Raw genomic sequence first — 15725 nt, forward strand, 5'->3', positions numbered from 1 at the left:
CTTATTCTGCATTCTCTCTTATTCTCCAAGGCTTCCGTGACTTCAATTGTTCAATGAAATTTTGTGTAGTGATAAAGATAGGCGGATAAGTTAAATAGTATTGGATTTACTACTCTGGTTCTGCAGTAATTACTTGCTGTTGAATTCCATTAGTACCACAGGTGGTACTTAGCCTCGCCAACTTCCTACTACCATATATCTCCACATGTTTCATTCCTTCTTCACAGTCTTCTCGGATCCTTTCTCAAATGGTCCCACCTCATTAGATTCAGCCGTTCAAGAGGTCTTCTAACAACAGTACTTACTCGTGATAAATTCGTAGTTGGTCGTTTTTGTTGAACATTTTCTAGCAAACTTCAAATACTTTATAAATTAATTAAGTAGGAATCTTACTCAATTTACTGTAATACTCAATTTGTTTCATGTCTACAGTTAAAAGAAGCCAAGTCAGTAAATTACATAGCTTGTCAGGCACCGAAAGCTAACAGCTGTGGAGACTTTTGGAGAATGATTTTCCAGTTTCGTGTGAACATCATTGTAATGCTATGTATGCCAGTTGAAAAAGACAAGGTAAGGTTTATTATTAATATTAAAACTTTTGCATTCAAATAACCGAAATAATTCTATTGGTTTTAAAATAAAATCTCTCTATTAATAATATAGATCTGTAAATTATAATAATAATCAATAACTATGCCTTTATTGGTTGAAATTTTACTTGGAAACAATGTATAATTTTTAAGTAGTATACAAAATAAAAAGTAAGTAAAGAAGATAAAAAGTAGTAAAGAAAATTCTCAACTTTAGAGGTTAACTGAATCCTACCCGTAACTGATTAAATAGAAATAATATTTTGGGTCTAGATTGAATAATTTAAAAGTTTAATTTCAGTTTATTTTAACAAAACAAATTGTGTGTTGTAACAGCTATTTATTCGCCAATTAGATGCTAATATTCCATCAGTATATAAAATATCTGCTTCAAACCCTCATTATACTAATATTATTACGCACACGGTTACTCACAAGTAAAAAAACAGTCAGATTCAATTTAAAAATGTTTGTTGTTATTTCAAAATGGGGAATATTAGGTTAGATGAGAATATCTGGAAACTATATTATTAAACCGCTTTTTATTCCTAGTAGTTGATATCCTTCTATAACTATAATGAACCAAATATAATTTGTTAAGGGTGGAAAAACGAAAAAAAGGTTAAGTGGGAAGGTAAGCCTCAAACTAATGACATTTAACATTAATTTTCTCTCTTCATAGGAAAAATGCTTCATTTACTATCCAAGTTCAACAGACGTTGTCATGTACGACGATATTGCTGTCTACTGTCGTAAGGAAGAAGAGTTCTTGAATTATATCGTCAGAGACATTGTTGCTGATAAGGTAAATATGACATGAACATTACGTTACAAGTTTAAAAGGTTTTATTATAAGAGATGAATGGCAATTTTTGTATAACAGCTCAATTGTTGAAATCGGTGCACGGCTCTGTGACACTATTATGCAGTGTTAGTTAAACGTTTTGTTTTTATACAATCAGTTTTTGATTGTTGAAGATGGGAAGGAGGGCTGGATCTCGGAACACCTTTCTAGGAAATAGAAGTTAACTTTTTAGTCACTGTTACGACTTTGCCCATTTCCCCAAAATGGGATTTTGGGAGGGCGGCTCAACATTTTGTAAAGTAAAGGCTCATGATGTTAGGTGACACGTCATTTAATAATTTGAAAGGACTTGATAAAAGAGGAAAATTAGAGGAAACTAGAGCTTTCTATCTCAACCCAGTACAAAATGGCAGCTCATTGAAGTTAATTAAAAAGTCATTGAGGCAAACATAAACATCCACATTCATAAGATAAATAACTTCAATAGACGACCACTTTTCTTACATTTAAGGCTTCCCTTATCTTATCAGTTCTAAGGAATTCCAGTATGATGTTCAGATTCTGGTTGGAATTAACAACGTTAAGACGTGTTTTTGTGATACTTTACATTGAAATGGAGTGTTTAAGTGAACAAGAGCATATTATGCGGATGATGCGATGCTACGGAGACCGCGTGAGATTTTATGATGAAGTAAGGAAATTTATTTAATGACACTTATTCCTATAAAAACCCTGTATCTAAATCAGAAATACAAAAAACAATCTAACGTTTTCAGGAAACAGGCAGCGTTAAAGAATTCCCCAAACCTGGGCGGCCAAAAATCGGAAAACCCTCATGCCTTGACAAGAAATGTTTCCCAAATATTAGGTATATCTCAAATATCGGTTTGTAAAGTTTTACATGCAGGGGTTATAAAGCGTACAAAAGTCGTTTAGTTCATGGCTAATTGAGGACAATTTTGATAGTCGAATAGAATTTTGTGGAGTAATTATGCGAAACATTGATAATAATACAATTAGATTAGCTTTCTCAGATGAGGCAACTTCAATGTTAAGCGGGAACGTTAACTGCTCGTAATTGGGCTGATTTTAACCCTCATTGGATGGGAGAGCAACATACCCAGTACCCTAAAAATTAAACGTTTGGCCTGGCATTGTGAGGGATTATTTTGTTGGGCCCTTTTTTATTTAAACCTAAATGCCGAGGTATATCAGGAAATTTTACAAAATCAGGTCTATCCAGCTTTGGATGTACTAGGATGTAGCAATCAACAACTTTAACGAAGTTTGGTTCCAGCAGGATGGAGCAACTCCACACTATAGTCTGCATGTCCGCTAGTACTTAAAAAATATTTTTCGCCTTATATTGCCTTGAGACAGCAGTTTGAACATCTGATATAAAACACACAGGTTAGTAAGTTTTAGCTGCTTCTGCTTACCGTAATTTTCATTACTAGTCCTACTGTAATTTTACATTTTAAGTTTTTTAACTGCCTCAATAAAGCCGATTTTGGGAAATGGTTCACTTTTTCCCATAGGGGTGTCCTGAGTTTCATTATTCACTGTTCTTTTTCTTTAACCAAGGCCTTTCAAATGAAGTATCACTTAATGGATCTTTATATTTAAAACTTTTGATCTCTCCTTCCAAAATCCTATTTTGGGGAAATGGGCATAGTTATGACAGTGAGTAAAAATTTCACTTCTATTTCATAAAAAGGTGTCCCGAGTTCCATCCCTCTACCTTTATCCATCAAAAACTAAACAGAGTGTAGTAAACTTTTAACTCACACTGTATATTAATAATAGTTTCATAAAGCTGTACAGTTAAATTGTAGTTCTTCAAGTAGCATTGAAAAAAAATGAATTCTTCGATTGTTGAAGTAATATTTTGTACATTCCTGAACATAAGAGAAGTGGATGGAGTAAAGACAAAAATAAAAAGGAGAACAAATTGGTTGCTTGGTACCCATGAGTCGTAATCCGTTTCCGGATGAAATATTGTTTTATATTTTTATGTAAAGAAATTAGGTCACAGTGTTTAAGATACTATTTATGAGTGAAGAAAAAAAATCAATTTACTGTAACAGAATTTACAGCACGTCTTAAAATCAGGTGCAAAGAAAAAGTGTTGAAGATAAGACCGTTAGGAATTTTTACAGTATCTACATTAATGATGACTAATGGTAGTAACACTTTTTTATAAAACCATTACTATCAAATTAATATTAAAAGTGTTTAATTTTCTTAAATTCCATTTAATAAAACATTTAACAATTCAGAAATAAATCAAATAGTTTTATGCCACTTTCTGAAGCTACAACTCAGATCATAACTGTAGAAGATTCATATTAAAATCTTCAGACTTTTTTTGGGCCTGATTATTAATTTTACATTTTGTATTACAATTTTACTACGTTTTTTTTTTCTTTACTTCTTTACTTTACTTTCTTTGCGTTATTTTAAAGAGCTATGTATATAACGTAAAACCAGTTTTCCCAATCAAAAATAAATGTTACTATCTTAATTAATAGGATACTGATACTTGAGAGAGAGAGAGATACACAGAATTAACTGACCATAATAGCCCCTGCATGTGTTAGGGCTCAGCTACAGTGTCACATACGGTATCGTGCCGTTTGATACAATCTGGTACTTCCGCTGACACCTCTGCATCAAATGAGTTGACAACTTTTGGTACTGGAAGTTGTGAGTCTGAAATACAGTCAAGATAATTTTGTACAATACAGTGGTGTTGGAATTTTAAAAGCTTTCTCTTTTTATGCGTTGGAAATATAATCGAAAAACAGTTTGATACAATCCGATGGAACTGGTATAATTTCTAAAAGCTGTCTAGAGTGTTGTGAGTTAAAAGGTCAGTCAAAATACTGTTAAATGGCTCTACTAACATTTTCGTTCCAAACGCGAGCTTCAAGTAATTTGTAAGGTATTTTCTAAAAACAGACATATGGGAATTACATAACTAAAATATTTTACTCTAAGATGAACTATTATATCTCCTCTCGCCTGCACCTGCATAATGGCGTTATTTTTCTGCGTAATTAATCTGTTGTTACAATTTTTATTCTACTTACTTCTTAGATCTAATGGGTTACTCAGCAATATTTAGGTTAGTGCAACTATTTTTGTAATAAAAAACAAATTCTGCTGAGCCAACCTACTATTTACAAATGTTCATAAATATTCGGAATCTCATAGTCTGTGAGAGACGAACGATATATACATACACAGGCGTTGTTATGAACATATTTCAAGTTGTATCTTATCAGAAAATCGTTATAAATTGCATCACTTATTGGTTGATTCTTAGGATGTTGCTTAACATTTTAATAACAGCTATCATTGTGACAAACTGATGCTGGCATTGGTTTTTAGTGTACATGACTAAAACATACTGAAAGGTTACAATGAAATATCACTTTCGAATATATTCTTCTGGGAGATGGCGTCACTTGTTGCGAACTTCAATCTCCATGTAACATGGCCATGTAAAGGAACTGTCGATTCCCTAGCTCCCTTTGAAGTCTGTGTACACATTTTAATTCCCCATCTTGATCAAAATTTCTTGCATGGAAAGGTTACACCAGAAAATAGCGTATAGCTGGATTATTCTGTTTGTGTGTGCTTAATAACGAGTATAGAAAACGTAATAACTATAAATCTGTATTTGCTACATTGAGTAATTCAAGACTAGATATGTAATCTCCCTGACATTCATAGGTTTATTGTTTCAAAGGTTGCCAAGTTAGTATGTGTTACCATCTATGTCTTCAATAAGATTTTCCATTTCAAGAGCATGTAGAAAGAATTGTTGGAATGCACCGCTCGTGATGGTGAAGGCAGGCTAATGTATTAGTATCCACGGGAGAGGTAATGAAATAAAATACGCACTGTTTTGAATTGAGAGGTACTCTGCATATCACTGTCTCAACAACCAGGGTGGATCCTGATTCTCTTCATAGTCGTGTTTTACATTTTCACGACATGAAAAGAAAAAAACAATTAGCTGTAAAGAGTTTTATTCAGATAACCTGTATTGGACACGAATGAGGAGAGCGTAAACTCAATTGGTTTGAAAAAAGCAAACATTCTTTTGTTGTTCACATAGAAGTCCTTACATCAGTGACCTACACGCAACGAGGCGACATTATTTATCGGATTACCGAGGGTTCTCGTGTTTAATAGAGTCATTAATCCATTACTCATGTATCTGATTTTTTCACGGGTAAATGTTATTAATCGTAATTTTCAACGTACAACGAAGTGTATTTTATTATTTCAACAACATATCAAAGATCTGAAAATAAGATAATTTCTAGAGTCCAAATCTTATATATACATGAAAGCTATATACCGAATTGGTAATAAGACAAACTAATTCAAACACTGGCACTCGTGTCTGCCACAGCCATCGTGTTAAAGAGAAAATATTCCAACAATCTTTGGATCCGATTTAATATATTAATGTTTTTCAAATATGTTATAGGGGGGCGTTACACTGGAAGTGAAACAGTTTCACTTCACTGCATGGCTAGATTTTAAAGTGCCAGAATCTCCAGACGTAATGGTGAAGTTTGTTGATGCCGTACAACACGTGAGCAAAGGCAAAGAACACTATATGGCTGTACACTGTAGGTAAGTAATATTCACAAATCTAAACTGTGTACGAAATTTATAATAAACATGAAACAGATACACTTATATTATATTTAATTGTCATTTTGTAAATGATTCTAGCGCAGGAGTTGGCAGAACAGGTACATTTATAGCTATTGATGCTCTAATGAGGTTGATACGTCAAAAGTGGAACTGCACATTCAACATATTTGACATAGTGCACAGGATGAGGCAACAGAGGTGTAAAATGGTACAGACAGAGGTTAGTAAATATAAGCAATGGATAATATTTTACATGATTATGACAGTGTTTAATGAAAATAAATTTCAAGTCTTATATTATTTACACTTGTTTTAGGTAAATTATGCTATAATTAGTTTTCATTGGCATAATTTTGAGTTTTGATGCAACCTAGGAAATTCAAACTTAAGAGAACACGCACACTGAATGTTTAACTGTAATTATTTATTTTTATTACATACTCAAATGTCATAATACTGAACTGTATTTCTACGGAAAACAGTGTATATTATTTCATTTGTTGACAACTTTTGCATCACCACTTGATCTTCATACAGAGCGCAACGACGGGGGGGGGCACGAACGGAACCGGTACTCCCCAAAAGCATTTTATTTAAAAAAATTCTATTGCCTTATAGTAGAATATCAATCAATTGCCTTCGGCTAAAAAGAACATTTATATCGGAACTTTGGAATTAGTCATAATAAAATATGTAAATTCAAACTTTACATCTATTTTTGTGAAATACACGGCACTACAGATATATTTTAGTGTCACGCAGCAAGTACGAAAGTGGGGTTAGTTCAGGGTTCATTACCCAGAGAGCTCATGAGCCCGATAATCCTAAAGACTGAAGACTTCCAGAAGCCAGTTAGTTCCAGGTTGGTTCTAAAGGCTTAGTGGACATATCCCAAATATTCTAAGAAACTAGATCTTTAAATATATAAGAGGTTCTCAGACTAACATAGCCTTATAGCGGCTACAAGATATTCATCACTGTAGGATTCAAGGGAAAAGAAGAAACACTGAAATAGGATTTCTCCAAGCAATTATTCACTATAAGAAACCATGTGCTTCTAGACATTATGTTGTACAAGAGACGTCCTTGTGGCTGATGGAATAATATACCAGTATCCAATAGGTCACTAGGTCACAGAATATTTTTAGGATGTCTATTGCATATATACATGCGGCCCGAGAGATTGAAGAGCTAAAGAGTTTTAATCTCATTTATTGACTTGGAAGGAATTCACCTTCATTATTTCAAAGACAAACTACTATATTTGCATCATACTGTACTGCAGGGAGAATTTAAGTTTATGGGCCCTGCCTTATATTTCACCCTAATAAAATGGTTCTTAAGTCAAATAAAATTATAACATTAAAAAATGTAATAATTAATCTTTAAAAAATTTTAAATGAATAACTCATTCATACATACATTCATTGCCATTCCACTCGTTCTCTCAAATCTACCCCAACTAACACTTCCGTGACATCTTTTTCAAGTTCAATGCTTGGCAAGCAGTAACAATAAATTATTTGTTCGGTGGTTAGCTTTAAGAAGCATATATCAGACCTTTCTTGTCTCTCTTGCGCTTCTTTCAAAGAACAATTTTAATTTGTCAGCGAGATATATGGGCACTCCAGACTTGAGTATAATATACCAATTTCACAAGTAACAAAAATATGTTATTTTTTTATTTCTAAGCAAACAAAAAGTATTTAATATAATATCAATTCTTCACCTTTATTTCTAAACTCCAAGAATTGATACTGGAATAACCAAATTTTTCAGACAGCGGCAGTCAGGATATAAAATAAATCTATATTAGTACATTTATTACTATATCCTATATTACAATTATTTTATCGCATTGAAAAAATATTAAACTAAAATATAAAACTAAGGTATAGTTTTAACACGTTCCGATTGTTAATGTAGCTTTCTTTGGCAGGTAATTGTCTTGAAACAAATAGCACTCTTTCTGGAACTTATCAAACTTATAAATTTGATTTGAAGAGGTTGAAGGTTGAAGAGGTTGATTTGTGTACTAATCCTATTCCTAGTACTAGTACTAGTACTAATCCTAATAACTTTTTAGGGCCAATACAAATACATCTACGAGTGCCTGAAATATGCTTTAGAAAATAACAGGACTCCCTTTATAAAAGGTAAGCCATCATCATTAGAGCCCAGAATTATCATAATAATTACTAAACATTTAATTTCCTGTGACCACTACAGCTAAGTCACATTTTATGCTACTAGATCACTTACATGCATTCTAACTTATATAATATTTATTGTGTTATCTATCTATGGTTTGAACATAATAACTAAGGAAGCAATATTTTCAAATGCTGACCTAACCTGATGGTCTACATAAAAGACACGTGTATATTGAGTAAATAATTTAATAATAATAATAATAAAATTCAAAAAGTTTGCTCCAAAAAATATCTAAGTTTTAAATGAAATAATGACGTTATCATATGTGTAACTTACTGAATATGTAAACAGATAGTATAATATATAACTATTTTTATGTCTACGGATCAGTCAGTACTATCTGCTTGTTTCCTTTTTGTTTATTCACGTGTTTTCTATAAGGTAGGACTTTCATCAATAACCCATTTTCAAATGTGTTACGTCATTAACCAAACACAAACTTTTTGGGTAAGAAGCCAACCACGGTGGTTTTCCACTCTGCTTTTTTCGAGATCCAAGTTCACAGAACCCATACTATAGTCTAGAACGTAAAGTTGAGATATATTGAAAATACTATTGTTGAAAAGACATAAAAGTGCACGTTGGTTAGTAATTAGTTTAAATCAATTACATTCGCATTGTCCATTGAAACTTACAAAGCGTATACTTATTGCGTTTGTTAAGCTTGATTTAGCTGATGCGTACCTACCCAGACTCAACAACTAATTCATCTCTCGTCTACCCAGATAGCGTAGTCGTGTATATGTTTGAAATTGTTTATGTTAAAGTGTTAAGTAATGTGTCCTGATCAATTAAAAATGATTACAAATTTATTTATATGGATAAATAATTCAGAAAAGTATTGAAAATGTATTCTGGGCTAAGAGTAAAACAAAATAAAAGAAGTTCAACCCATTAGTAAAAACAACTCTTGTAAATTATAATTGTTTTATATGTTTCAGTGAGAATTCATTTATACAAGAGATCTAAGAAAGGTAGGTAAAGTATATGCCTAACGTCATGCATACATTGTAGGGGATAGAATAAGAAAACTGCTCAAATGTTTCTATTGTAAATTTTAAATCTGGACTACCAGTGTACTAGCGATTTATTGAGTTTAAATTATTAAAAAATATTATTATATATTTGTGAGCTCCTTGGTAATGGTTTTTTATCACGATACTTTAAATCTCAGATTTGTTTACGATCTTCCTCAGAGGGACAGCTGAAAGGGCTCTACGGGAATTCTTTTATTTAAGTATAGGTCAAGAAATGTACTATTTTAAGACAAGTGTGGTCTTAAATTTACATAGGCATAACCTAGAAATTTGTACACGAGAAAACTCTCTCATACCTATAATATTGACAACAAATAATTATACTTTGAAGGAAAACAAATATACTCCCAAGTTTTCCTAATTTCCACATTCAAGGTTGAATGTAAAGTAGGCTATAAATTATTTAGTAGTGCAATTTAACGGGTGAAATAAAAGCTAAGAAAATAAAGCCCACAGAGGACATACAAAGTCGTAACTGGAATGTAACATTTCTTGATTTTGTTGTTTGTATCCTGTTGTGTTTAGTAGATCGCTCTTTTTAATGAGAGCAAACCCTCTAGAATTACTTCTTTCCAAATACTATATTGATTCTTACAGAGTTTGAATCATAGTCCAGGTACAAAATAAGAGATAATTTTTACGCTTACTTTTTGTTAGAGAACAACACTTCACCTGGGAATATCAGTATATTTATACTGTAATCTTGAATGTTTATAAATATTCTGTCCTGTTGAACCATTAAACCTTTAAATTATAAGCAATGTGTATTCATAAAACCTACCATTTAACCTTTAAATTTATAATATGAACGAGAACTAAAACACGAGTAATCGTACTCAATTACTTTGTATATGTATTGTCCTCAAACCCCTATAGTTTAATGAGGTGCACTACCACTGACTATAAATGATTGATTACAAGAAGGACATCGAGAATATAAGACAGTAAGGAGGTATCACAGCAACAGAATCTAACTTGCTTTTAAACCTCTATAATAATTGAGCACCACTACATACCAAATATTATTGATTACAGAAAGGATGTCAGGAAGATCAGACAATAAGGAGCTGTTGCAGCGAGAGCATCTGTATTGTTCTCAAACCCCTTTAGTAACTGAGGTGCACCTTTACTTACCATATGATTAATTACAGGGGAAGATCAGACAATAAGGAGCTGATACAGCAAGAGCATATGCATTGTTCTCAAACCCCTGTAGTATCCTGAGGTGCACTACCACTGACAATATGTGATTGATTACAGGAAGGAGGTCAGGAAGAGCAGACAATAAGGAGCTGATACAGCAAGAGCATATGCATTGTTCTCAAACCCCTGTAGTATCCTGAGGTGCACTACCACTGACAATATGTGATTGATTACAGGAAGGAGGTCAGGAAGAGCAGACAATAAGGAGCTGATACAGCAAGAGCATATGCATTGTTCTCAAACCCCTGTAGTATCCTGAGGTGCACTACCACTGACAATATGTGATTGATTACAGGAAGGAGGTCAGGAAGAGCAGACAATAAGGAGCTGATACAGCAAGAGCATATGCATTGTTCTCAAACCCCTGTAGTATCCTGAGGTGCACTACCACTGACAATATGTGATTGATTACAGGAAGGAGGTCAGGAAGATCAGACAATAAGGAGCTGATACAGCAAGAGCATATGCATTGTTCTCAAACCCCTGTAGTATCCTGAGGTGCACTACCACTGACAATATGTGATTGATTACAGGAAGGAGGTCAGGAAGAGCAGACAATAAGGAGCTGATACAGCAAGAGCATATGCATTGTTCTCAAACCCCTGTAGTATCCTGAGGTGCACTACCACTGACAATATGTGATTGATTACAGGAAGGAGGTTAGGAAGAGCAGACAGTAAGGAGCTGATACAGCTGAAAGATCTGTCTAGTCCTTAAATCCCTGTAGCGACCTGGCTGCACCACCACGTACTTCATTTACAACGCTGTTGCCTCATTATCCATTTACAGATCCTAGACCATAAAATGCCTATGCATATGTAGACCTATTATATACTATCTATATTCTACTATCTATATATATTCTAGATTTTGTAAGATAATTTAAAACACAACTATAAATAAAGTACATTCTCAATCGGTTTATTACAATTAAACAGTAATATAAAACAGTGTTGTCACTAATAGTCAATATTAAAATCAAGTGTTCTAGGGAAATGATATCAGCACCACTTTAAACATATTATGGTCAATGTATTACTTTATAAAAGGAATATTTTATTAAGTTATCAATTTTCATATGTGGCTCTGTTCAACTAATAAATATATATGTTGAGTAATAGCAATCTCAAAATATTTTGTTACTTTGTCATGAAATTCAGTATGCTTAAACTCCTACTTCGTACTCCAATAATTCCTTGCCATAAAGTTTATACTTGAAATCTTTGGCAAATAATAAACCCCTCAGCACTTACCTTTTCATTTAGTATTTTTTGACATTGTTTTCTGCTTTGAGTGAAAATATACTTTATTAGAAGGGATTTTCCATACCTACAATACTGCTAGCTTTATCTTGTAGAAAATATTCATCCATACAGAAGAAGCACAATTAATTGGCAAAATATTTTGTATATAAAAGAACATAAAACAAAATATATCTATTTAACATTGACTTAACCTTCCTACTGACATTCATGTGTGAAAAAATAAGTAACATAAACTAGACATTTCTAAGAAAAGGCACAGTTATAAAAGACTTAAATAAAATGTAACGCCTTGTTTTGTTTAATTTTTGTATTATACTAAACGATTGTAAAGTAAATCTAAAAAATATAGGAATGAAAGTAATAATCTTGGTTGTTAGACAGGGCAGACGTAATAAAATGCTCTTTTTATGTGAATCATTGTATATTCTACAATTTATAAATTAATATGGCATCACATTAATGTTTATCCTGAGTTGTATATACATTTGACATCATATAGCAGATCTTGATGGTTGGTGTGACTTTAACATAAATATTTCCTTATTTATATTGACAGCATTTCTTATGTTTTTTACGAAACTTTTTTGGTGTTATCTTAAACATAGGTACCGTAATTTTTGCTGTATTTAGCATTGTATACTATAGCTATAGTAGTATCGAAATGTAGCAAGTTCGCTTGCAAACATAACAAGATCATTGTGATGTGTGTTCCCCAACATCAGACAATACTGTTTGTCTAATATCTGTAGTGAAAGAGTTTAACCTTGTGTACAATATCAATAGTTGAAACCATATATAACACATCCTCGCAACAAAAGTTTATGTCAATGTACTAACACTTTACACTATAGGTATAGTAGTGTTCACATATAACACGTTGTGGTTACTAACGATTACATAAGCATTATGTGGTGTATGACCCAACAGTAAACACTACTCAGCAATGTATTACACGTGATATGATTGTATATTACAGCTATAGTAGTGGCCACATATAAGATATTGTGCTGCTAAGTTCCAGTTCAAAACCAGTTGGCTATGAATAACTGGCTGTTGATGATTGTCTGTGTACATAAACTCAAAATAATTGAGGAGTTGTTCCAACCTTCTTCCATCTGAGGATTATAAGTTCTATTAACAGTTTGAAGTTGCATTTTTAATGTGTTGGGATTGCCCAAAACTCATGGGTTACCGTTGGCTTATTTAGAAGAGATACATTGGAGTGAAAGTTTGGTCGTGGTGAGTCAGTTACTAATGATGCTATCAGTAAGTTGCATGAAGATATTCTTATTAGAATTGAGCAAACAATTAAAGAACAATTTATGTATATGCTAAAAGGTTTTACTCTTAACTGAAATACAAGCGCAATAAACATTTACAAATGCATGGTGTTCCTGATTTGAAAAGTGAACATATTACACAGGTTATAAACAAGCTTTCTGATATTGCAAGTGTTCCATTAGATTTTAAAAAACGATCTATAAGAACTTCATAGGGTTCCCACAAAGAAAATATCGGGTGTAAAACCTAGAATAATGCAATTTTCAAGTAGGAAGCCAGGGACATATTTCTGAAAATTGCAAAACTGTAAAGATTGTATCAACTTCTTTTGAACCTGGCTTACCTGAGACTTTCAAATGTGTTAATGAACACTTAAAATCTTATCATAAAGAACTTTTATTCAAATCAAAGCAATTGATTGAAAGGGGGTTTCAATTTGTGTGGCCAAAGGATTGTAAGATCTTTGTCAGGAGAAGTGCGTCACAAAAACATGAAGAATGACAAAACATATACAGATTAAAATTCTCGATGATGTTTACAGATTTTTTAAATCTGCTGATGTGTAAGAACTGTAAATACACAGAATAGAACAGTTCTTACACTGTAAATTCTTCAGCAAACTGCATACTTCTTTTTTTTATTATATTTTTGTACTTGTATGTGTAAAGTTACAAATATTTTTTGTCTTTGGCATCATGGTTACCCATAAGACTAAAGTAAAGATACTTGGTAACGCTCAGCTAAATCCCATGGAGTGATATGGATTATCGTCAAACCAAATTTTTCTCATATAAAATAATGCTTCAGGCACAATTTCAAGTCTATAAGAAATTTCGTTTTCGAGATATCTTGCGGAAGACAGACAGATAGATAGTGATGAAATTTGTCAAACGCCTGAAATAATAACAATATACCAATAACACTGTTCAAACATTATATATCTAAAGTTTAAATTTTAGCAAAACTAAACCTTTGACTTTTATATGAACTATGTAAATTGAAGAAAATCTATTACTAAATCTATGAATTAGAAATGGGTGTCTTTCCACCTGTTTATCTGGGATGTCTAGAGAACGGTAAATCCAAAGCGTGGGAGAATTATGCTCTTGCGTTTAGTTAAATTTAACAGATTTCGAATCACATAGACTTCTATTTAAATAAGTATAACAGGTTAGTGATTTATATAAATATAAAAGTTATACAATTTTATAGACGAGACACATTTCTTGTTATTCTTTATTTAAACTCTCATGAAACAATCCTGAATGACGATTAAAGATTTTAAACTTTAAATGTAAGCCTCTCCACCCCACTTCCCCAAATATAAACAATACCATGTGCCACTTAGGTATGGAAAATTAAGAGTTATAAATAAATCATTATTACTTGTTTCTCTTAAAAAATTTAAATAAAATAAAAAAATTCTTAGTAAATACTTTTGACGTAAAATATAAGCCCCTCCCCATTCACAATACTCTTTTTAAATCTACCATTTACCAAACGAATAAATAGTTAAACAAATATATCCTTATTTGCTTTTATGAAAAAGGAGAAGGAATAGGTTTGACATATGTGTTTGAGCTTTCTCCCTAGCTGACTTCTGCGGCGTTAGGTACTCTCGTTACTTTACACGTAATGTTAGAGCAATTATTTCGTTGCTCGGTGTAGGACAACGTTTTATTGTCAGCATTATCAACAAAACATATTTCACAAAAGTCAAGATTTATTGAAGCTTTATAGTAAGAAGCGTGTAAACAAGAGAATATTTTATGAAATTGATAGGGATAGTTGCATCCCCGATAGAGCCGGTAAAGGAGGCTTGAGGCGGCTGGTTTCTGGAAGGGCTACTGTTGTTTGAATATATCTCCATTTGTTTGAACTCTTTCAGTTTCTTAAGATAGTCTTATAACAATTTAATAAGGAAGTGAGGTCAAATAGATGTCGTGAATAACTTGACAGTTATAAATCGAGAGTAGTTAGTGGATGGTAGGAAGGTATACTATTTGCATGGATGGTCACAATTTTAATCAGAGTACCTTTATGGCCATCCCAGCCGAGATGTCAAAGCGACGGCGCTAATGGGAAGTTACAACAGGCCGATGGCAAACTCGCCTCTCCTGAACCAAACTGTACGGCTTACATGGGTTGACCTGATCATCCAGGACTTTGTGCTGTGAGCTCTGAGCCCCGGGGGACTTCCTGGGAAAAGGTATCATTTCTGACTGCCCGAACTGACCAGACTTGCCAGGAGCCCAATATAATTGTGTGTGTGTGTGTGTGTGTGTTTTTTATACATAATAAAACTATATAACGTTACACACTAGTAGGTCCAGTTACACCATTATGCATACAACGACAGGAACATCATACTTTTTAGTAGTATTACAAGTAATGTTTTTAATTTTAAAGTTAATTTGTTCTTAAATTAATCTGAAGCAAGTAGGCTACATGTCACCTTTTAAAAAACGATTTACTTTCCTAGAATGTTGTTAATAGTAATCAAACATACCGTGATCAATTCATACTGATTATCATATTAAAAGGTTAATTGTTGAATACAAGATACTTATTTTAATGTAATAGAATAGTACTAGATAACTACAAATCTATACTTTGCTCTATTTCCATAAGCAAGGTTTATAATATTCAGTTT

General features: G+C 32.7%; 1 protein-coding gene across 1 annotated transcript in view; it reads left to right on the forward strand.

The window, feature by feature from the left end:
* The window catches only part of LOC124369544 (receptor-type tyrosine-protein phosphatase eta-like), a 75111-nt gene extending 62517 nt beyond the window's left edge, over positions 1–12594 (forward strand). The window contains exons 22-28 of the mRNA XM_046827569.1: positions 433–570; positions 1273–1395; positions 5900–6048; positions 6151–6292; positions 8159–8228; positions 9228–9260; positions 11179–12594. Coding sequence (XP_046683525.1) covers positions 433–570; positions 1273–1395; positions 5900–6048; positions 6151–6292; positions 8159–8228; positions 9228–9260; positions 11179–11243 — 720 coding nt within the window. The 3' untranslated portion in view covers positions 11244–12594. The remainder of the gene's footprint in view (positions 1–432; positions 571–1272; positions 1396–5899; positions 6049–6150; positions 6293–8158; positions 8229–9227; positions 9261–11178) is intronic.
* The last annotated feature ends 3131 nt before the right edge of the window (positions 12595–15725 follow it).

Source organism: Homalodisca vitripennis, chromosome X (assembly GCF_021130785.1).
Source record: "Homalodisca vitripennis isolate AUS2020 chromosome X, UT_GWSS_2.1, whole genome shotgun sequence".
NCBI classification, from domain to species: Eukaryota; Metazoa; Arthropoda; class Insecta; order Hemiptera; family Cicadellidae; genus Homalodisca; species Homalodisca vitripennis.